General features: G+C 38.8%; 2 protein-coding genes across 14 annotated transcripts in view; both read left to right on the forward strand.

Annotated features, from left to right (window-relative positions):
* The window catches only part of UEVLD (UEV and lactate/malate dehyrogenase domains), a 53399-nt gene extending 46390 nt beyond the window's left edge, over window positions 1-7009 (forward strand). For 10 of the 11 annotated variants that reach the window (XM_033409108.2, XM_033409115.2, XM_004263904.3 and 7 more), the window contains 3 exons: window positions 1184-1247; window positions 3392-3515; window positions 4333-7009. In XM_033409108.2, the coding sequence (XP_033264999.1) occupies window positions 1184-1247; window positions 3392-3515; window positions 4333-4500 (356 nt within the window). In that variant the 3' untranslated portion in view covers window positions 4501-7009. The other variant, XM_033409125.2, reaches the window with a different exon arrangement.
* Window positions 7010-8492: 1483 nt separating this feature from the next.
* TSG101 (tumor susceptibility 101) overlaps window positions 8493-22025 on the forward strand; it is a 58259-nt gene continuing 44726 nt past the window's right edge. Inside the window, exons 1-4 of one of the 3 annotated variants that reach the window (XM_004263903.3) lie at window positions 8493-8675; window positions 14660-14744; window positions 17015-17080; window positions 21015-21178. In XM_004263903.3, the coding sequence (XP_004263951.1) occupies window positions 8634-8675; window positions 14660-14744; window positions 17015-17080; window positions 21015-21178 (357 nt within the window). In that variant the 5' untranslated portion in view covers window positions 8493-8633. The remainder of the gene's footprint in view (window positions 8676-14659; window positions 14745-17014; window positions 17081-21014; window positions 21179-22025) is intronic. The other 2 variants (XR_004477936.2, XM_033409046.2) reach the window with 2 other exon arrangements.

The raw sequence follows: 22025 nt of genomic DNA on the forward strand, positions 1-22025 counted from the left end.
TGCAGGCTTTCTCTAGTTGCAGCAAGCGGGGGCTACTCTTCGTTGTGGTGCACGGGCTTCTCATTGCAGTGGCTTCTCTTGTTGTGGAGCACAGGCTCTAGGCACGCAGGCTTCAGTAGTTGTGGCTCGCGAGCTTCAGTAGTTGTGGCTTGTGGGCTCTAGAGCGCAGGCTCAGTAGTTGTGGCGCACGGGCTTAGCTGCTCTGTGGCATGTGGGATATTCCTGGACCAGGGCACGAGCCTGTGTCCCCTGCATTGGCAGGCGGGTTCTTAACCACTGTGACACCAGGGAAGCCCATCCTGTGCATTCTTTACTGTGGTAAAGAATCTGTGTTGGAGGACACAAAAGAAAAACACATGATCCCTGCCCCCTGGAAGCTTATAATCAGTTTGAGGAGGGGAAACTGTCCTTGGTTGCTGACACATCACTAACTGGCCTAATCTTGAATGCAGTTTAGAAGACTTGTGGGAATTCCCTGGCGGTCCAGTGGTTAGGACTTGGCGCTTCCACCGTTGTGCCTGGGTTCAATCCCTGGCCAGAGCTAAGATCTTGCAAGCCGCGTGGCATGTATGTATGTATGTATGGTTCCCAGTGGAGCAAATGCCAAGTGCTTGCAGCACATGGGAGCCTATTATGCATTGCCTGCTGAGAAAAGAAAGCTTTCTACTTGGACAGTAAAATGGCCCAGTGTTGTTGAGAGAGAACAGGTAAGGGGCTGCAAGTAGACTTTGGGGATCATGTTTTGGGGGAACTGCAGCTCAAAGTCTTTCTCACCCCAGGCAATCAGTACAGCACATTTAGTGCCACCAGTGGAAAAATATAACTCTAGCTAGAAGGGGGGAAACTGTTTCTTTAAAGTTTAGGGCTTCCCTGGTGGCGCAGTGGTTGAGAATCCACCTGCCGATGCAGGGGACACGGGTTCATGCCGCAGAGCGGCTGGGCCCGTGAGCCATGGCCGCTGAGCCTGCGTGTCCGGAGCCTGTGCTCCACAACGGGAGAGGCCACAACAGTGAGAGGCCCACGTACCGCAAAAAGAAAAAAAAAAAGTTTAATACAGTTAATAAAAAAAAGTTTAATACAGTTTAATACAGTTAATACCCTTAACTGCAGATGATCATTTATCACATCTTAATCCTAAGAGAGTTATTGATGAAATATAATCAGTTTTTCATTTAATTTTTAGTGCCCACATGGGGTGGCCAAGAGGACGTAACAAGGCATAACTCTCAGGTGCAGCTGTCCAACAGGTAATACTGAGTGTAGTTTTGCATTTATCCAACTAAAAACCATATACTTCATAGCTAATGTAGCAGCTGTTTGCACAGCATGTACTTACCGGGCTTCTGCAAACAAAACTTACTAGTATGGACAAAACCAAAGTACATGAGAACAATGTTTTCTATTCTTTGATTTCTTATCTCAAAGTAGATCTAAGAGTGCTTTGCAAGCTTAATATTTCAATATACAGTTGACTCTTTAGAGGGTAGAATAGTTTCCTTATTTGTAGGCAGTGATTTACTGCTCCTATATTTAGGATATAGGATCCTATATCTGAGGGTATTGGATATTTTCTTAAATGTAGAAGAGAATTTGTCTATACCACTTAAAAATCAATATGTATTTATTAATTACACATAAATACATTTGGAAATTAGTCTAATATGAATGGATAGCCCACATTATTAATTCAGGCAAAAACAAAGTATAATGCACAGATCCTCGTATCTTTTGTGTTTATTCAGAGGCCTTCCTGGGGTCTGGCCCCGATAGGGTGGACTCTACATACTGTATATTTTCATGCCATTTGTTGTTTTACTGTCACATAATAACATCCTTTCCTGAATTCTGAGTGGTGATTTTTAGCTTTTTAAACCTGCAGTTTATGGTTTTTAGAATATAACAACTAGAAAGAATATTCTCTTATTGAGAAGAGTAGTATGTTGTATAATCCATTCTAATCTGCTTCTCTATATAATGCTGCATTTATAGCTTTTAAAAGGAAGGAATTCAAACATGTTTGTTTAATTTGTATCACTTTTAATTAGTTACAAACGAATGTATGCTCTCATAAAACTTTATTTTTATTTATTTTTTTATTGAAATATAGTTGATTTACAATGTTGTGTTAGTTTCTGGTATACAGCAAAGATAAAACTTTAAATACTGCAGATATCTATATAGGAGAAAGTGAAAAGCAGGGGTAATTCCATTCTCCAGAAACAACCACTGTTAACAGTTTAGTGTCCACGTATCCAAACATTTTTTCCCATGCTTCTGCAAACATTATCATTATTATTTATTATTATTTTTATAATAATGTATGCTATTTATATTATCTTGCAACTTGCTTTGTTTCCTTAATAATAAATCTTGGATATTTTCCCATTATTGTACATATAAATCTACTTTATATTCTTCTCAAGAGTTATATGGCACTAGGGGACTTCCCTGATGGCACAGTGGTTAAGAATCCACCTGCCAATGCAGGGGGCACGGGTTCGATCCCTGGTCCGGGAAGATCCCACATGCTGCAGAGCAACTAAGCCCGTGTGCCACAACTACTGAGCCTGCGCTCTAGAGCCTGTGAGTTACAACTACTGAGCCCACGTGCCACAACTACTGAAGCCTACGTGCCTAGAGCCTGTGCTCCGCAACAAGAGAAGCCACTGCAATGAGAAGCCGGTGCACCTCAACGAAGAGTAGCCCCCGCTCGACACAACTAGAGAAAGCCCGCGTGCAGCAACGAAGACCCAACACAGCCAAAAATAAATAAATTAATTAATTAAAAAAATAAAAGCTATATGGCACTACATTTGGTAGTGATTTATTTAACAAGTCCTCTTTTCATGAATTATTTCCAAAATTTTTTGTGTCTCAAATAAGACAAACATACTTACATGTATATCTTTGCACACTTGAGCATATTGCTATAGGATAAATTCCTAGAAGAGGAATTTCTAGATCAAGTGTTGCCAGATCTTCCTCTTAAAAGTTGAATAATTTTGCACTCTCAACAGCAGTTATGGGAATGCCTGTTTCTCTGTAGCTTCTGGAAAAGTAGTTATCAGTCTTTTTAATCTTTGCCAATTTTGATGGGCAAAACTGATGTATTTATTGTTTTAACTCATATTTAGTTAAATATTAGTGGTGCTGAGCATCTTTTTATATTATTAGGCCATTTGTATTGACTCTCTGTGAACTGCCTGACATTTTAAGAAAAGCTCCATTACTGGACTGTAGGTTTTCCTAACAATTGCTGTATAACTCTCACTTCTGTGTCATAAAAATATCTAATTAATATCTTAAACAGAAGCTAAAACTAAGTGTACATATTTTGTGCATTTTCTAAAATCGTGATTTGTGTGTTTTGTTTTTGTTTTTTATAACCTAGAGCCATGGAACTGTTAAGAGTAAAAGGTCAAAGATCCTGGTCTGTTGGACTGTCAGTAGCCGACCTGGTTGACAGTATTGTGAATGATAAAAAGAAAGTGCATTCTGTATCAGTTTTAGCAAAGGTAATTGCTATTCTCATTCTCTCATCATATTTTAAAATATTTATATTATTAATATAAAGCCAGAAAAAGTGCTGTTCACACTGTAACCCAGGTATCTTCAGTATCACCAGCTTTTAGAGTAACACATGGGAGAAGACAGTTTGGTCTAAGCTCTGTCCTGCTTGGCTATGGGAAGTCTGGGCTTCTACCAGGTTGCCCTTCACCCCCATTAATTTTTGGAATCCCCAAGAAGCATTTATAAATTCCACAAACTTCTTGTTGTCATTTATCTCCTCAGCCAGCCAGGTCACCCCAGACCGACGTGCCAACTGGTCTTAGCCAATCATCAGTCTGCTTCTCCAGTTCAGTTTGTCCTTTACTGCTTTATTCCAAGTATAGAGTCCCTAAAGCACAGCTAAGATGAGGCACAAATGCTTAACCAAATGTTCATGAAAACTTAGGAATACCAGAAGGGAAGTAAAACATGGAAGGAAAGACTGAAAACAGATTACCAAATTTGACTGCACTCAGAGTCCATGCTAAACCCCTCCCCTGGGAATTCACTCTGACATTTTTCTTAACCCCCAGCCTGTTACTCATATTGCAGGGGGCTAGCTTACCTCCCCATAAAGTGGGTGTCTTTGACCAAGTTCCGTTTCACAAAAATTTTGTGAAACAGTGACTCGAATTTAGAAAATAAATGAACAATTTTTTTTAAGTTCAACTTGTATCACTTTGTACTTCTAGGACCAGAAAAGCTAGGAAATATCCATATTTATGGTATTATCTTTTTTGCAGTGATTCGGCTCTAATATAATCCCAATTTTTTTCATTTCAGGGATATTATGATATAAATAGTGAAGTGTTTTTAAGTTTGCCTTGCATCCTTGGAACCAGTGGAGTGTCTGAAGTCATCGGGACCACAGTGAAAGAAGATACAGTGACTGAGAAACTCCAAAGCAGTGCATCATCAATACATAGTCTCCAGCAACAGTTGAAACTTTGATGCTAAAGTTCAGAGTTACTTGAAAGGAAAGGTCGTTAAATTTTACCAACATATATATAGGGCTGAGAACTTCTGTGTCTTATTATTTATCCTTACAAACTGCTTGGTTAAGGTAGATGGTTTCTTGGTTGGCTTTGTAATATGAATCCTTAGGTAGTTAGATAAGAAGGAAAAAAATCTAATTTTCTTTGTTGTTCTTGAGATATCTATACTGTTCTTTAAACCTACAGCAGAGATAAACGTTCATCTGCAATATGCATCGTTTTAAAATTATGTATCCTCAATTAGCACCTTTAGCACTTTGGGAATACTTTGAAAATGATACATTTTTAAAGGAAAATTACTCTTTGACTGTTATAATAACCATGATAAGCCGAAAGCCAGTATGGATTTACAAAATCTGTGCCAGCTATACACTCAAAGGATCCACAATTTAAGCTATTAATGTTTCTTCTTTAAAAACAGTGGGTAGTAATGATAATAAAGCATTTTGTTTTCCCTCTTCAAATTGATTAGCTACCAAAAAAATGGAAAAGAATTTTACACGTACTTTAAAATAGTAAAAAGGAAAATGAAATTTTTTAATATATGAAGAAAAAGTGTACTTTAATTTCCAGTGGGACTGTCCTTTCTGGAATTTTCTATAACCTCTTCCTAGGCTATATAAGATCTCCGACATCTCAAGAATGCACTGTGACATCAGTAGAACCATAGAGAATGTGTATTTTTAGTGGAAGTAGGTTATGAATGAAAGCCAAGCAGTTTAAAGCCAAAATATGAGGCTTTCGTAAAAGCCATTGGTCTTAATGGGGAGAGGTTGGGTGGGCTGATTGTCTGAGCAAATCCTTTAACTACTCCTGAAGAAATGATTTACTTTGGTGATGGGTCAATAATGACAATATCTTCATATGTGAAAGATAGCATATTATTACGAATGTGATGCACAGCTAAGAGCAAGAACTAACATCAACACTTCTAGTATTTCTGGCAATGTGAATGAGCACTTTATTGTTTTATTCCTCAGGATTATTTATTAATCCTCACAGTAACCCACTGAGGAAGGTACTATTATCATCATTTTATAGAGGAGGAAATTGAGGTTTAGTGCCCAAGATCTCATGACTAAGGGACACTTACATACAACCTCTACTTTTTCTAAGTACGAGAAGAGGGAAAAAGCATAAAAGCGGAAATAGTTACCACAAGACCCTAAAGCTGGGGTTCTATACTCTTATATTCTCATGTAGGGGCTTTTTTTTTCAATATAGTTTTTAGAAAGACTGATTCTCTGACTTCCCAGACTTGCCCTCAGCAAATAGCTGGGGGGAATGGGGGAGGTATGCACTGAAGTAGGCGTTTAGTTATTTAGTCATTCAGTTAAATAAGTGGGAGCCTGCCATACACCAGGTGCCATACTGGGCACTGCAGATACAGTGGTGAGCAAACCTGGACTAGGTCCAAGCCCTCATGGTGCTTATAATCTAGTATGGAAACATAGTAATCAAGTCTCACAAGTAAATGTCCAATGCAAGTGTAATAAGTGCTGTGAAGAAGTCCCAGGTGCTTTGATAGCATATTATAGGTAACCCAAACCTGGTCAATGAGATAGGAGCCAGATGGATTATATGGTCAGACATACCTTAGGTAGAGAGGAAACAGTCAAACTAATGCTGATTTAGAATAATAATGGATGCTTATAATGATGAGCTTAAATCATAAAGAAAAGGTGAAATTATATTCAGTGTTCCATGTTTAAGTAGAAAAGTATTTAATATGCTTGGAAAGATTCACACTATAATGAACTAGTGTAAAAACATTGGCCATTTGAAGAGAAGAGCATTAGTTCTGTGTAATTTCACTGCATGGGTAGGTTATTTTGGTGTTAACTCTAATAGTATATCCTCACTGTCCTTTTGTATGAAATAAGAAATTAAAACTAAAAGGACCATTTCTTGTGTTTTTAAAGTCGCCTTTTCTAATATCAGATACCTAATTGTGCTCTTGAACAATAACCTAATTACAAGATACTGTATAAATAGATGAATTGCTAAGAATTCACTACATTAATTATAAAAGGAACATGTCACTACAACAATACTTATTGCGTCTACTGTTATTCCGGGTACTGTGTTAGAATCTGAGAAGTGAAAAGATGAGTAATAATAGCCCTTGCCCTACAGAAGCCCACAATATAGAAGTAATTCTATCAGATATTTCCTTGAGTGTTGAGTATTATAAATCATATAGTAAGTTCCATATATAAGTCAAGAAGCAGTACCACCACCACCTCACTGTGATTTGGTGATAATTTGACATTCATGATGCTTCTATTAACTTTCACTTTTTTTCATCTTTCCAAAATCATGCAGTGTCTCTTATGGTTTTTAATGGGGCTTGGATTAAAATGCTTCTTTGATATTGTAACAGATAAATATTTTATTTTCCAATTTACATTGTAGTTATTCTTAAATATCAAGAATATTGAATAAAATAAACTTTGACTTTAAAATTACCGGGAGATTCCTAATTTATTGGGTGGAAGGAAATATATTCAGATTGAGGAGAAAGATTCTTTCCTATAATTCATAGAGTCCCCAGGATATTTAGTTACTTCATTTTAAGTGGCTTAAGTGCAAAATGAAGAGAATGGATTTTGTTAATTGTTTTCAAACTTTAAAAAATTATTTTTAACAAGAACACCTTTTGAACAATATATTACCTACACTCTTCCAATTGATAAAAGTAGAATTGCTGTAACTGAAGGTGCTCCTGGGTAAGCTGTGGCTTTAAGAATAGTTTGAAAAGCACATTACTTTTAAGTGACAAAGAGATGTAGGGAAGGATAGACTGCCCTATAGTTTGGTTTGACTGGAGCTGTGTGCTTAACTAATATATAGTGTCCAAAGAAAGATACCTATTAAAATAGACTTTATTTTGTGTGTGTTGGCAACAATGTATAATGATGCTTCCACATGTTGTCAATTAGGCCCTCTTTGTGTATGTGACCTTCACATAGATGCCAATTTAGAAGAGAATTAATACCACAGCCTGTTCCCCAGTAGCACTATGCTAATATCATCCAAATAATCATACTTCACACCGTCAAACCCAAGCTTTACAGTACCTCGAACGGCACTGTACTTACAAAACTGGTGGTGATGTGCAATAATAATGACTAATATAAATGACCATGAGGAACTTCTATGGGTATAGAAATTCAATTAAGATAGAGTACCTACTCTTGCACTGTATAATAAGACAATGAGGATCTGAAGATGAGTCTGCCCTCAAAGACTTGGACTTTGTTAGTGGACAGGCTAGTACACACACGGAATCCAAGGTAGAAGGTAGGATGTCTGGGCACCAAGGAGAAATGGGGGCTTGGATTAAAATGCTTAATCCAAGCATTTGGATTAGGGGAATGATTTCCTGTAGAAGAAATTACTGCCTGGCTTCCTGTGAAACAAGGGCTCTGCACTTTGCCCTCAGGAATGTAGTATGATGAACTTTTCACCTTAAAAATGAAAAACCACCTGATAATCAGAGACGCTGGGCATCGCCTTTTGCAAGCCTTTCATCCTAGAGTTGGAAAAAACTGAAGCCCGAACTAGGAGTGCATTTGCCTGCTATTATCAGAAGGGCAAGTCAGTGGCAGAACTGTTTTCTGACTCCAGTCCAGTGCCTTCCCACTTGATGTTTGTCGTTTAAGCTCACTGGCAAGATCTTCGTACTTCTTCCCCTCCCAGCACCTGCGCTCTTAGTCTAAGGGCAACTGTCAAAGACCTGCCAATCTTACCCCGGCTCAGTTTCCACCCTCGGAACAAAAGTACACTCTTGGAAAGATTCACACCATAATGAACTAGTGTAAAAACACTGGCCATTTGAAGAGAAGAGCACAAAATTGCATAAGATTGCTCGGCCTGCCAAGCTCTAGCCACGCCCACCCTTGGTCACCGACCTCGGAAGTGACGTAAGGGAACCGGAAGCGCTGGCGTGGTGGCCTACTTCCTGTTGGTAGAGGTGGGGGGGGTGGGGGGTTGGCTCCGCGGTGTGCGACTGTGTGGGGCAGCCTGGGGCAGCCCCGGAGCGGCTGACCCTCTGCCTGTGGGGACGGGAGTCGCGAGGCGGCCGCCATGGCGGGGTCGGAGAGCCAGCTCAAGAAAATGGTGTCCAAGGTGAGGCCGCGGCGCGCTCGCCTTTCGGCGCGCACCCACCGCTCCCTTCCGCGCCGCCCGGGCCTTTCCGACCAGCCTAGCGAGCCCCCCCGGGCGAGCCCGAAGCCCCGGGCAGTGCCCGGCCGCCTCCGCCGCCCCAGCCCCGGGATGCCTGTCGCCCGGTGCCGGAATCCTGGGCCGGGGCCGGCGCGGGGCGGCGACGGTCAACAAAGGCGCGGAGCCGAGGCTGCCTGCCACCTGCCGCCCGTCCTCCTCTCTTCAGGGAGAGAGTTTGGAGCAGTCTTTGGGGCAGTATAGTTTTCTTCTTAGTTTTTATCAACACAAAGAGAGCGTTGTACTTAAAACTCGGTCGTGGGCACTCCTCCACTTGTGTCCCAGTGTAGGATTCGTGCGTCTTCGCCCTTCCCTCCCGGCCCCCGGAGATTGTGTCCTTTTCAGTTTGTATTCTTCACGCAGCTCAATAGCCGACCCGCGGGAGATCATAACTTTTGGTTGAATTGGCTCAGTTATAAGTAAAAACGTCCTTGAGAAACCAGAATACCGGTACCTCACTACATCGGGTGAAATAAATAGAATTCCATTACCATTTCAGGGACTTTGATTTGCTAAGAGTGACTACCTTTAATTGTATGCTACTTATAACGCGGAATTATTTGGTTTGAAATTTTTAATCTTCACCGTTCAAGACCGGTGTATTTTTTTCTTTTTTATAAAAGGAGGTAGGCATTTTGTATTTAAAGCCGTGAGTTATTTTGACAACTACTTAAAATGTGGCATCTGATACCAGAGTGAACTGGGTGGTTTTTTTGTTTTTTGTTTTTTTTCAGTTTATCAAAGCTAATTGGAATAAGATGTATGTGAAATGGTTGAGTGCAGAATCTTCTCCAATTAAACGATTAGCTTTAGATACTTTTGTCAAAACAAGAATGGTAGGAAGCAAAGAAGTGTAAACAGTTTTCAATAGTATTAAAATACACTATTATGTATGAACTTATTCCTTTGAAAAATATACTTTTCCCCCCAGTAAAATCATCCCCATAATCTTTGATTGAAGAGCAAATAATCTCTAAAGAGAGAGTGATGGTTTTTTAAATAAAGCTTCTCTTGATTGTTCTAATCATATCTTCTAGGCTTCTGATTTTCTTTCTTTTTTTAAAAAAATTGAGGTATAGTTGATTTGATTTTCTTTCGATAAAGTAATTATCCTTAGTTGTAGAGGAAGTTTTAGGGAGCCCTAGAAGATTGTGGCAGAGGTCTGTGTTGTAACATTTATATATTGCTTTTTTTTTAAAAGTACATTGTTTTATATACTATGTAACTGAAGAGTATCTGTTCCGTACCATTTTTTTTAATCTTTAAAGTTGATAACATTGCCCTTAAGGTTTATTCCTTAATTTATATGTATGAAGGTATTTACATACAAGGACAGGAATATTCAAATATTGGTTTTGAATTTTTAAAACCATAATTAGTTTTCCTAAACTTTCTGTAGAGGAACCTGCCTTCAAAGACAGAGGCAGGACATCTTTAGAAGATATTTTATACTTCCCCCTGTCTTTTCCCTCCACCCTCTTCATATCCTAAGAACGAAAAAGGACATAGGGAAGAGGTGGGAGAGGGCATTCTGTCTTTTGGTTCTTGGCTCGGTTTCTGAAAAACTGAGTCTCTTACAAGTGGTGATGTCAGTTCTGAGTATCGGCATGTTTTCTCTCCAGCCTGTGAAGAGATAGATAGGTAGGAATAGTAAGTAGGATAATAGAAGCAATTTGTGGAATTTCTTCCTCCTGGTGGAGGGCTGGCTTCAGGTGTTATCCTTTCAGTTGGGTGTGGTCCAGTGTAGGCATTGGTAGCCAGGACCTTGGACACATTGCTAGGGTGATGGTCCTTTACTCTTTATCTGATTCTGGGATTTCCATCACCCAACATGTTACTTTGGGCCACCTGCTTTTACTTATGTCTTTTTTGAGGTATAACTGACATAGAACAGTATATTATCTTTTGATATATTACTACAGGTATTTTTTTCCTTTGAGCATTTATTTTAGCTCCCAACTTAAATACAGCTTTTAGTTTAACAACCTCTCTGTCATTGTTTTTGCAGTTAAGAGAGGTATATTTATACTATTGGTCCATCTTGCTTTACACAAATAACTTTTGTATTTTTCATACAGACAACTACCTGTATTCTTACATGCTACATCTACAGCATTCCTAGAGGTGGAGTCACTACTAACTAGGTAGGAGAGAGCTGGCACATTAAAGATTGTAATGCACTTCACACTGTTTTAGATTCTAGGGATACAACAGTGAACAGACAGTGTGGAATTTAAATTCTATTAGAAGGCAACAAACAACTCAGTAAGTACATTAAGTAGCATGTTAGAAGGTGTTAAGTACTTTGGAGAAAAGTAAAGCAGGAAAGGGTAATAGAGTGCTCAAACGTGAGAATAGGATAGGTTGCAATTTTATAGAGTAGTAAAGGAAGGCCTTCCTGAGGTCTATTTGAGCAAGACCTGAAAGAGGTGAGGAAGCAAACTGGAACAATCTGGAGTAAGAACATTCCAGGAAGAAGGAAAAACAAGCACAAGGGCCCTGAGACAGAAGCTTGTCATGCATGATAGAGGAACAGCAAAGGGAGCTAAGGGGGCTGGACTGGAGTGAGCAAGGGGAAACAGTGCTGAATAAAGGGGTGGTAGATTTTGGAGGGTCTTGCAGGCCACTGTAAGCACTTTGGCTTTTACTTGGAGTATGGTGGGAAGCCCCTGATCTGTTACTTGTACTTGGAGTATGGTGGGAAGCCCCTGATCTGTTACTTGTAATTAGAGTATGGTGGGACGCCCCTGATCTGTTAACAGTATAGCTCTAGCTGCTGTGCTGAGACTAGACTGTAGGAGGTTCAGTCGAGTGGAAGCAGAGACAACTCTAAGGAGGCAGTTGTAGTAACCTAAGTGTAGCTATGAAGGTAATGAGGAGTGATCAGGTTCTGGATATTTTTGAAGGTAGAGCTAACAGGGTTTTCCAACAGACTCACTGTGGATGTGTAGGAAAGAGAAGCATCCAGGATAATGTCAGAGCTTTTGTCCTGAGCAACTAGAAGGATACAGACATGGAAGACTGTAAGAGGCATAGATTTTGGGGGGAAGATAAGGAGTTCAATTTTGATCATGTTAAATTTGACATTCATTAGATATCCAAGTGGAGATATCAAATTGGTAATTGGATATACGTGTCTGGAGTTCAGGAAAGAGGTTCAGACTCGAATTTTTAAATTTGGGAGTTATCAGTGTATAAATGTTATTTTAAGCCATGCATGGAGATCACCAAAGGAGTGAGTTGAGATAAAGAAGAGGACCAAGGACTGAGCCCTGGGGCTCAATATTATTAAGATAAGAGGTTAGGAGAAGAGAAAGAACCAGCAAAGACACTGAGAAGGGGTAGACACAGAGAGGAGAAAAAGAAGCAGTGGTGACCTGCAAATCAAGTGAAGAACATGTGTTAAGAGGAAGGAATTGACTTGGTCAAATGCTGCTGTGATAGGTTAAGTAAGATGAAGACTGAGGATTGGCCATTGCATATGGCCATGTGTGGCAGTTACTGGTGACGTTAATGAGCAATTTCAGTGAAAAGTGGAAAACCCTGATTGGAGTGGGTTTGAAGAGAATGGGTCTAGTCTTTGAGCATCAGTGGTTAAGATCACGGAGAGATACCTAGATGTCATATGCTACTTGGTGGAAAAACACCATCATCTGTGAAATGATCTTGCCAGAGAGAGGGGAAGACAGTGGAGGAAAAAAAAAAGTAAAATTTAGAAAAAAATCATGAAAAAAATCATAACTTCCAGATCCAACTACTAATTCACAAGAAATACAAAGGAAATAGGAACATATATATTAAACTACACCAAGGGGATGCAGTTTGCAAAATCCAAACTGTGGGAGCTTCTATAGGACAAATGAACCGATTTCTTCAACAAGTAAGTTTGAAGGGGTTAAAATAGAAATGGGCCCACTGATGAGTAGTTAAAATGTGTTATATCCATATAATGGAATATTATTCAGCAACATGAATGTACCTTGAAAACCTGCTAAGTGAAAGAAGGTAGTCATAAATGACCACAGACTATATAATTCCATTTATATGAAATGTCCAGAATAGGCAAATTGATAGAAACAAAGTAGATTAGCAGTTGTCTAGGGTGAAAGGGGATGTCGCTGGTGGAGTGAGTGGGTGATTGCTACAGGGTGTGCATTTCTTTTGGGGGTGATGAAGATGTTCTAAAATTGATGGTGGTGGCGGTTGTACAACTCTGAATGTACTAACAGCCACTGAGCCTTACGTAAGTCACTTTAAGTGTGTGAATTATATGGTATGTGAATTATATCTCAGTAAAGCTATTATCAAAAAAGAGGGGTGGGAGAGAATCTGTAGATTAAAAGAGGCCTAAAGGACATTTTCACATTGAAATATGTGGTCTTTATTTGGATCTCCATTCAAACAACAACAACAAAAATGAGATGAGACTGCATATTTTATGATATAAGGAAATAGTGATTATTTTAGTGTGATAATAGTATTGTGGGCTTTTTTTTAAAGTTCTTATCTTTTAAAGATACGTACTAAAATATTTATGGGTAATAGGATATGATGTTACCATTTGCTTCAGAATAATACAGGAGGAGGGAAAGGTGAATGAGATTATAGATTAAATAAGATTGGCTATGAGTTGATTGTTGAAGCTGGGTGTAGTGCTGAAGCAGGGGATTTATTATACTGTTCTACTTTTGGATACCTTTGAAATGTTCCATAATAAAAAGCTTTAAGAGGAGAGAGTAGGAAGAGAGCAATTACGGACAGCAAAAGTAGGAAGCTCCTTGCAGGAGTTTTTGCTGTAAAGGGGAACTGAGAGAAGTTTGGTTGTAGGTGGAGGGGGAAGGGAGGTAAGGAATGTTTTTGTGTGAATAAGACAGGAGAAAGAAAAATATGTGTGTGGTAACAGTACTGATCCCATAGCATGGAAAAGTTGGTGCTTCAGGACAAAAGAGGTCAAGAACTGCTGAAGAGATGCCTTTGAGTAGACCTGGATTTATTTCCTAATTTTTCTTGTATTTTCTCCCTTATTGTCTATCACTGTCTTTTGTGCTGGTCTCTGAGATTTCTTTGACTTTATTTTCTAATCCTTCTATTAGATGTTTTATTTCTACTCTCACTTTTTTTTATGTCCAAGAGTCCTTTTCTGAGTGTTCTTGTTTTATGGATACAATATCATTTCTTCTTTCTTTGAAATTTTTAATGCTAATTCTTTTTGAAGTTTTCTTCTGCTCCTTGCATTATTTTTATTCTTAGTTCCTTCTTACCGTTTCCGTCTGTGACATGTTTCTTGGAGTCTTTCTTTTTGGAATAGCTGTTCCTTTTTAAGAGAAGCACTAAAAGCTGATTGAAAGCTTTGTGCATGAATGGAGCTTGTCAGCTGGTGAGCTTCAGTGTGTTGTGAACAGATGGGGATCCCCATCTCCTGATTTCCTAATCTGCTAAGAGTGTGTAAGCAAGGTTCCTAGTTTTCCTGGACTGGAGTGGTACAAGGCAGGGGTATGAGAATACGATACAGCACATGGTAAATTGCAAAATAGTATTGACGATGAATGCTGGAGAGGGAGAGATCGTTTTGGGCTAAAGGGAAGTCTGGAAAAGGATTCATTGAGAAGGAAAGTGATGTAAACTAGGTCTTTGAGAATGATTAAGATTTGATTTGGTGGAGGGCCTTTTAAGTTGGAAAAAGAGCTAAAATGGAGGTAAAAGTTTGAATAGGTGGCAGGAGAAAAAGCTACTGAGGTCCTTTCAGTCTTTATTTAATTAATGTTAATGATCACTCAGAACCATTATACTTTTAAGAAGAGTGCTATTAATAAGATTTTAAGAAAATTAACGTAGCAGTAAAATATGTGCATTGGTTTTAAACTAAATTCATTTGTAATTTTCCTTTTCAGTACAAATACAGAGACCTAACTGTACGTGAAACTGTCAGTGTTATTACTTTATACAAAGATCTCAAACCTGTATTGGATTCATATGGTGAGTTTATATAATAAAAATATCAAGTACTATACTTTGAGTTTACTCTTTTTGTTAATAATTGTAGGTTTCCCATTTTCCCTTTAAGTTTGTTGGTTTTTTCATTGTAGGACTAACCTTCACCTAAAAAAAGTTGTGAGAGATAGGAAATTACAAGATCTAATAATAACATCTTACATTTGTTTAGTTATTTTAAGTTTTAATATACTACTCTAACAGAACTAATGCAAATTTAGAACTAGAGGTGATGTTAAAAATAGTTTAGTCCATCATTTCCCAAAATAGTATACATAGTTGTGAAGAATGTTGCTTTGGGGGCATGGGTAGAGGGGATTCTGAGGTTAAGTTTGAGCACTTATAGATTAAACAAAATTAAATGGGTTTCTTTGCAACAAGATTTCTCAGAGCCTTTAATATGCTAATGTGTCATTATGCCTCACCAAGGGGGGAGAGAAGATAATACATTGTTCAGTATATTCTAAAGTTAATTAACTAGTGAACTTTTTTCTCTCTAGAGCATCTCTTTATATTCTTAGGAACACATTTTGTAAAACTATATTCTGGACTATCCTTTTCATTTTATAGATGAAGAAAACACTTAAAAACTATTGTCCTTAATTCTGTAGAGTAGGTAGGTGACAATTTGTGTCCACCTTCTATTGAGATGAAATAAAGTTGTGATTTAAGTAAGAAATGACAATATTCAGAGGGTTTTTTTTGGTTTGTTTTTTTTTTAAACAGTCTTTTTGGCCCCACCAATCCTAACAATCTCTCCAGCCCCGTCTCCTGGTAAACACCAAATGTGCCAGGGCCAAGGGAAACCCATGCTGCCTCCTGCCCATTGTGAGGCCCTTGGCAATGAGGGCAAAGAGCTGAATTTTGTAGCTGAGACTCTCACTCTAAACCCCACTCATCTCCAGGGCTTTGTAAACAGGAGCCTGGTGAGAGGCAGCAGAGGGGGAATCAATCCTGAATATCCTGAACAACAAAGTCATGAACCGGAAGTCCTCTCCCAAACTAGGGCATAATTCTCCTTCCTGTCCACATACTGTACTATGGTATTTAGATCTGCAAAAAAACTCATATTACCAAAATTAGAGTTAATTTAAAAATGGCTTCAATGGGGGAATAAAGTGACAAAGGCTAGAATTTTATGGTAAGTGTATAGTTTTTACTGAATACTAAAAGAATAAATGTTGATCAAAACTGACAAAGAGGGGGCTTCCCTGGTGGCGCAGTGGTTGAGAGTCTGACTGCCGATGCAGGGGACACGGGTTCATGCCCCGGTCCGGGAGGATCCCACATGCCACGGAGCGGCTGGGCCCATGAGCCATGGCCGCTGAGCCTGCGCGTCGGGAGCCTGTGCTCCGCAACGGGAGAGGCCACAGCAGTGAGAGGCCCGCATACCGCAAAAAAACCCCAAAACAACAACAACAACAACAAAATAAACTGACAAAGATTCCAACATCATTGAACAAATATTATATATACAGCCACACAGGCTGGACCAAGTCTAAACCATTGTCATCAACATGCTTTTAGAGTAAATATAACCCTAAAATTAAATACGGTGGTCTTTTAAAAATACAAAATCAGAATAAATTACAGCACAGTTTATAATTGTCAATAGTAGGTAAAAGAACTGAGGTCAACAGTACAGTTCTGTGTTCTTGTACTGCACATTACAGCCTTTCCTCTATGTAATAGTGTTAATTCCAAATCATTATTACAGATAATAGCAGTCCATGTAACACAAAGTATGTGCCCTAGTTATTCAGTCAATTACAGGTAGGAAAACTTGTGCGATGTGAGAAATATTTGTATTAAAAGAAGATGTCCGTATTTGACTGTGAAAACTTTTTTCCTTTTTCATACTGTGGGATACTACATTGGGATCGAGAATGACAGTGAGTGGGAATACACATCTGAAAATATTAGGTTAATATTTAATATGGTGTCAGTTAATAGTGATTTTTAAGTAATTTTATAATCATGTTGGTTGGGCATCCAGAGCTCATATTTATTGGGACTGTAGCATTAACATTTATTTTTCCAAGTAATTCATAGCATCTTTACTCATTCAAAGCTGATCCCATTAAATGAATCAACAAAGGATACTTTATTATTGGACAAAATGTGTGAACATTAACAAGTTAGTCCTTTCAAGGGTAATAATGCATTTTAACTGTTGTTTCTGAAACATAAGAATAACTTACGTGGGAGCATCTGTGAGAATGCTTGTTGATTAACTCATTATTCTTACCTTTCAGTTTTTAATGATGGCAGTTCCAGGGAACTAATGAACCTCACTGGAACGATTCCTGTGCCTTATAGAGGTAAATGTCTTATGTGATTCGTGTTTCCAGCATAGATGCATTTTAATTCACATTTAGTTGCCAAAGAATTGTAGGTAATTAAGCTTGCTTTTTTGTGGCTTTCATGATAATACAGAAACTTCACCTCCTATTCTAATTGAACTTCATTTGGCAGCAGCACCTCATATTTTCATCTTTTTTCCCCTACTTCCTTACCAAGATATATCAACAAATAAGTGCCTCAGTGCACTGGAAGAGTTTGTTTGATAGAATCAGAGAATCTTAGAACTAGAAAGGGATCTTAGCTGCCTCCTAGTTCAGCTCCCACCCTACTCAAACTTATCTGACAATGGGAAGCTGTATAGTATAGTGACTAAGATAGAGGCTTTACAGTCAGGGCAGAGTAGGGTTTTAGTTCTCCCTCTGTAATCTATTAGTTTTGTGACAATGGGCATCTGTAACATTTGGATAATAGTACCTAACTCAAAGAAGAATTCATTTGTAATAATGTATGTAAAGGACTTAGCACAGAGGCTGGTATATCAAAAGTAGCTATTATTTATGGATGTAATGCTGATGATGGATAATTACATCTCTGTCAGTCAGCCACCCTCTGCTGGAAGACTTACAATGATAATGGAGCATTCAGCTTCATGAGCAACTGTGGACAGCTCTGTTAGTTATTCCTTGTGACTAGCTAAGACCTGTGTCTCAGTAACCTACCCATTGATTTTATATAGTACCTACTATGCGTGGGGGAAAAGGGCTAGGGATACAAAGGTGAATAAAGGATGTACCTTCCCTGGAAGAACATACACAAATAGGGGAAACAGGGAATAAATAGATATTTACACTATTCTATACCCGTTATAGAATAATGAAATATAAAGGTGCTGTGAGATTATAGAGAACAAGAACACGTGGGAAGGTCATCAAAGAAATGACGTTCAATTTGGTGTTAAAGGATGAGTGAACCATTCATAACAGAATGGACATCCCAGGCAGAGGGAAAAAACACTTGAGCATCAGCATTTTATAGAGCAAATACGAGTAAACTTCAGGATTATTGACTTTGCCTTTACCCCAGGAAGTAAGCTCTGGTGAGGGAAAAAGGTATGTGGGGGAGAGAAGGAGGCAGAAGACTATCGTAGACATAATTAAAGACATTTATTATTTTTTTTCTTCTGGTTTTATTGAGATGTAATTGACATATAGCACTATATAAGTTTGATATACAGCGTAATGATTGACTTCATACATCAAGAAATGATTACCTCAGTAAGCTTAGTGAACATCTGTCATATAGATACAAAATTAGAGAAACAAAAAAATATTTTTCCCTTGTGATGAAATTCTTAAGTTTTCATCAAGTTGCGATGTTTACTCTCAACAACTTTCATATATAACATACAGCAGTGTTCATAACATTTATCATGTTGTACATTACATTCCCAGTACTTAACTTTTTTTTTTTTTTTTTTTGGCTGCGTTGGGTCTTCGTTGCTGCTCGCGGGCTTTCTCTAGTTGCGGCGAGCAGGGGCTACTCTTCGTTGCGGTGCGTGGGCTTCTCATTGCAGTGGTTTCTCTTGTAGCAGAGCATGGGCTCTAGGCGCACAGGCTTCAGTAGTTGTGGCACCTGGGCTCAGTAGTTGTGGCACATGGGCTTAGTTGCTCCATGGCATGTGGGATCTTCCCGGACCAGGGTACAAACCTGTGTCCCCTGCATTGGCAGGCAGATTCTTAATCACTGCACCACCAGGGAAGTGCCCTTGCTTTTTTTTTTTTTTTTTTTTTTTGGCGGTACGCGGGCCTCTCACCGCTGTGGCCTCTCCCGTCGCGGAGCACAGGCTCCGGACGCGCAGGCTCAGCGGCCATGGCTCACAGGCGCAGCCGCTCCGCGGCATGTGGGATCTTCCCGGACCGGGGCACGAACCCGCGTCCCCTGCATTGGCAGGCGGACTCTCAACCACTGCGCCACCAGGGAAGCCCGCCCTTGCTTTTTTATAACTGGAAGTTTGTACCTCGTGTCTACTGTCCTACAATTCTCCCTTCCCCCCAGCCCTCACCTCTGATAACCACAAATTTGATCTCTTTTTCTGTTTGTTTGTTTATCTGTGTGTGTTTGAAGTATAATTGACCTGTAACACTGTGTTAGTTTCTGTTATAGAACATAGTGATTTGATATTTCTGTACCTCTCAAAATGATCAACATGATAAATCTAGTTACCATCTGTCACCATACAAAACATTACATAATTATTGACAGTATTCCCCACACTGTACATATCATACTGTGATTCATTTATTTTACAGATGGAAGTTTGTACCTCTTAATCTTCCTCATCTTAATCTTCCTTAATCTTCCTTAATCTTCTGTTTCTCTTCTCCCACCTTCTTCCCCTCTGGCAACCACCTCTTCTTTGTATCTATGAGCCTGTTTCTGTTTAGTTTTGTTTGTTCATTTGTTTTGTTTCTTAGATTCCACATATAAGTGAAATCATACAGTATTTGTCTTTCTCTGACTTATTTCACTTAGCATAATACCCTCTAGGTCTATCCATGTTGTCACAAACGGCAAGATTTCATTCTTTTTTATGGCTTAGTAATATTCCATTATGTATATGTATACCACATCTTCTTTATCCATTCATCTATCAGTGGGTACTTAGGTTGCTTCCATATCTTGGCTATTGTAAATAATGTTGCAGTGAACATAGGAGTGCATATATCTTTTCAAATTAGTGTTTTCATTTTCTTCAGATAAATAACCAGAAGTAGAATTGCTGGATCATATGGTAGTTCTATTTTAAATTTTTAAGTAATCTCCATACTGTTTTCCATAGTGGCTGCACCAATTATATATTCCCACCAGCAGTGCACAAGGGTTCTCTTTTTCATACACACACACAAACACACACACACACACACACACACACATATGCATACATACATGTAAATTTTATTTAAACTAAACCTTTGTTCCTTCACCATTTTTTTGTACGGCACAGTTCCTAAGCCTAAGTAATTCTAGAGAATCCATCATTTTCACAAAGCAAAGAATTCTAGATGGTGGAAATAAAGTTATGTTTTATGTATTAAGATATATTTTATTGGAGTCTTTTTTTTTCATTCTAGAAGTACTTTTGGGTAAAAAATAAATCCGAAGTCCCATAACTGTCTGATTTCTTTAAGTGAATTTTATGTGTATATACTTTTATGAAGTAAAACTGTTTCTGAGTGGGGGAAATGTATCTGAATTATGTTAGGTGATTCAAATGGTTGCTTGGGACACTGGGCTTTAACCTTAGGAAGAAAAGTCTTTGATTTATGTTCAATATGTTAACTATCAGATCCTTTGAAACACTGTTCATTTTGACTATATATAGTCAAATTTCTCAACTGAGAGAGATTCTATTACATAAAGCAAAAAAAGGCGGATGACATCATTGATTGTGAAACTACCACTGAAAATGCCGTATTCATTGGTCAAGCTGTGGCCCCCAGTCAGCATCTGTTTGACACTTGAATTAGGTCTTACAGTGTGACTTTTGGCAAGGGAATTTAAAGTCTAGCATATCACTTTCCGAAAGGACACCGTTGTCTGTGGTCTTCCTTCTATATCCTTTACCAGTGAACTTTATTAACTGAAGTGACAAGAGTCAAATAACAAAGAATGGCTTGAACCAAAAGATAATTTGTGAATAACGTTTTTATGGCAGTAAGTACACTTACTACACTGGCAGAGTAGTGATTAATTAGCTCCTTAATCCTGCTCATGTATTTTACAAACTGAAAATTTGAGAAACTGATGTTAAACAGAACTTTGAAACATAAAATATTTGTTGTGTTTTTTTAAAAAAGTGTTGCTTAGTTGTAGCTCTTTGTTGCTTACCTACTAAGCCATTATTGAAAAATAATAAAAGTAGAGTAACTGAAGTTTCTCTTTCTCTCTCAGGTACTACATATAATATTCCAATATGCCTGTGGCTGCTGGACACATACCCATATAATCCCCCTATCTGTTTTGTTAAGCCTACTAGTTCAATGACTATTAAAACAGGAAAGCATGTGGATGCTAACGGGAAGATATATCTTCCTTATCTACATGAATGGAAACATGTAAGTATTAACAGAGTGTTCTGAGAATTCGTTGTATTTTATATATTTTGTTCACTAGCATTTACTTTCTGTTAACTCTCAAGGAGGATTAAAGGAGAATAAATTCACATAAGATCACTAATCACTGAGCTGGGTAATTCAAAAAAGCTCTTTAAAAGAAATATATCTGGACTTCCCTGGTAGTGCAGTGGTTAAGAATCCTCCTGCCAATGCAGGGGACACGGGTTCAAGCCCTGGTCCGGGAAGATCCCACATGCCGTGGACCAACTAAGCCCACATGCCACAACTACTGAGCCTGCACTCTAGAGCCCGTGAGCCACAACTACTGAGCCCACATGCCACAACTACCGAAGCCCATGTTCCTAGAGCCCCTGCTCCGCAACAAGAGAAGCCACTGCAATGAGAAGCCCATGCACCACAACGAAGAGTAGCTCCTGCTTGCCACAACTAGAGAAAGCCCCCGTGCCACAGCGAAGACCCAACACAGCCAAAAATAAATAATAAATAAGTAAATAAATTTACAAGAATAAATAAATAAATGAAACATATATTTCTATAGAGCTTGGTAGTTTATAGAATACACATAGTCACTATTTTATTTGCTTGAGTTGAACCTTTAAGAATAGATAGAATTCACATATGGGAAATGCATTTAAAAAATATTGGAGGGCTTTCCCTGGTGGCACAGTGGTTAAGAATCCACCTGCCAATGCAGGGGACATGGGTTCGAGCCCTGGTCCGGGAAGGTCCCACATGCTGCGGAGCAGCTAAGCCCATGCACCACAACTACTGAGCCTGCACTCTAGAGCCCGCGAGCCACAACTGCTGAGCCCGTGAGCCACAACTA

This window comes from Orcinus orca, chromosome 8, assembly GCF_937001465.1.
Source record: "Orcinus orca chromosome 8, mOrcOrc1.1, whole genome shotgun sequence".
Classification (NCBI taxonomy): Eukaryota; Metazoa; Chordata; class Mammalia; order Artiodactyla; family Delphinidae; genus Orcinus; species Orcinus orca.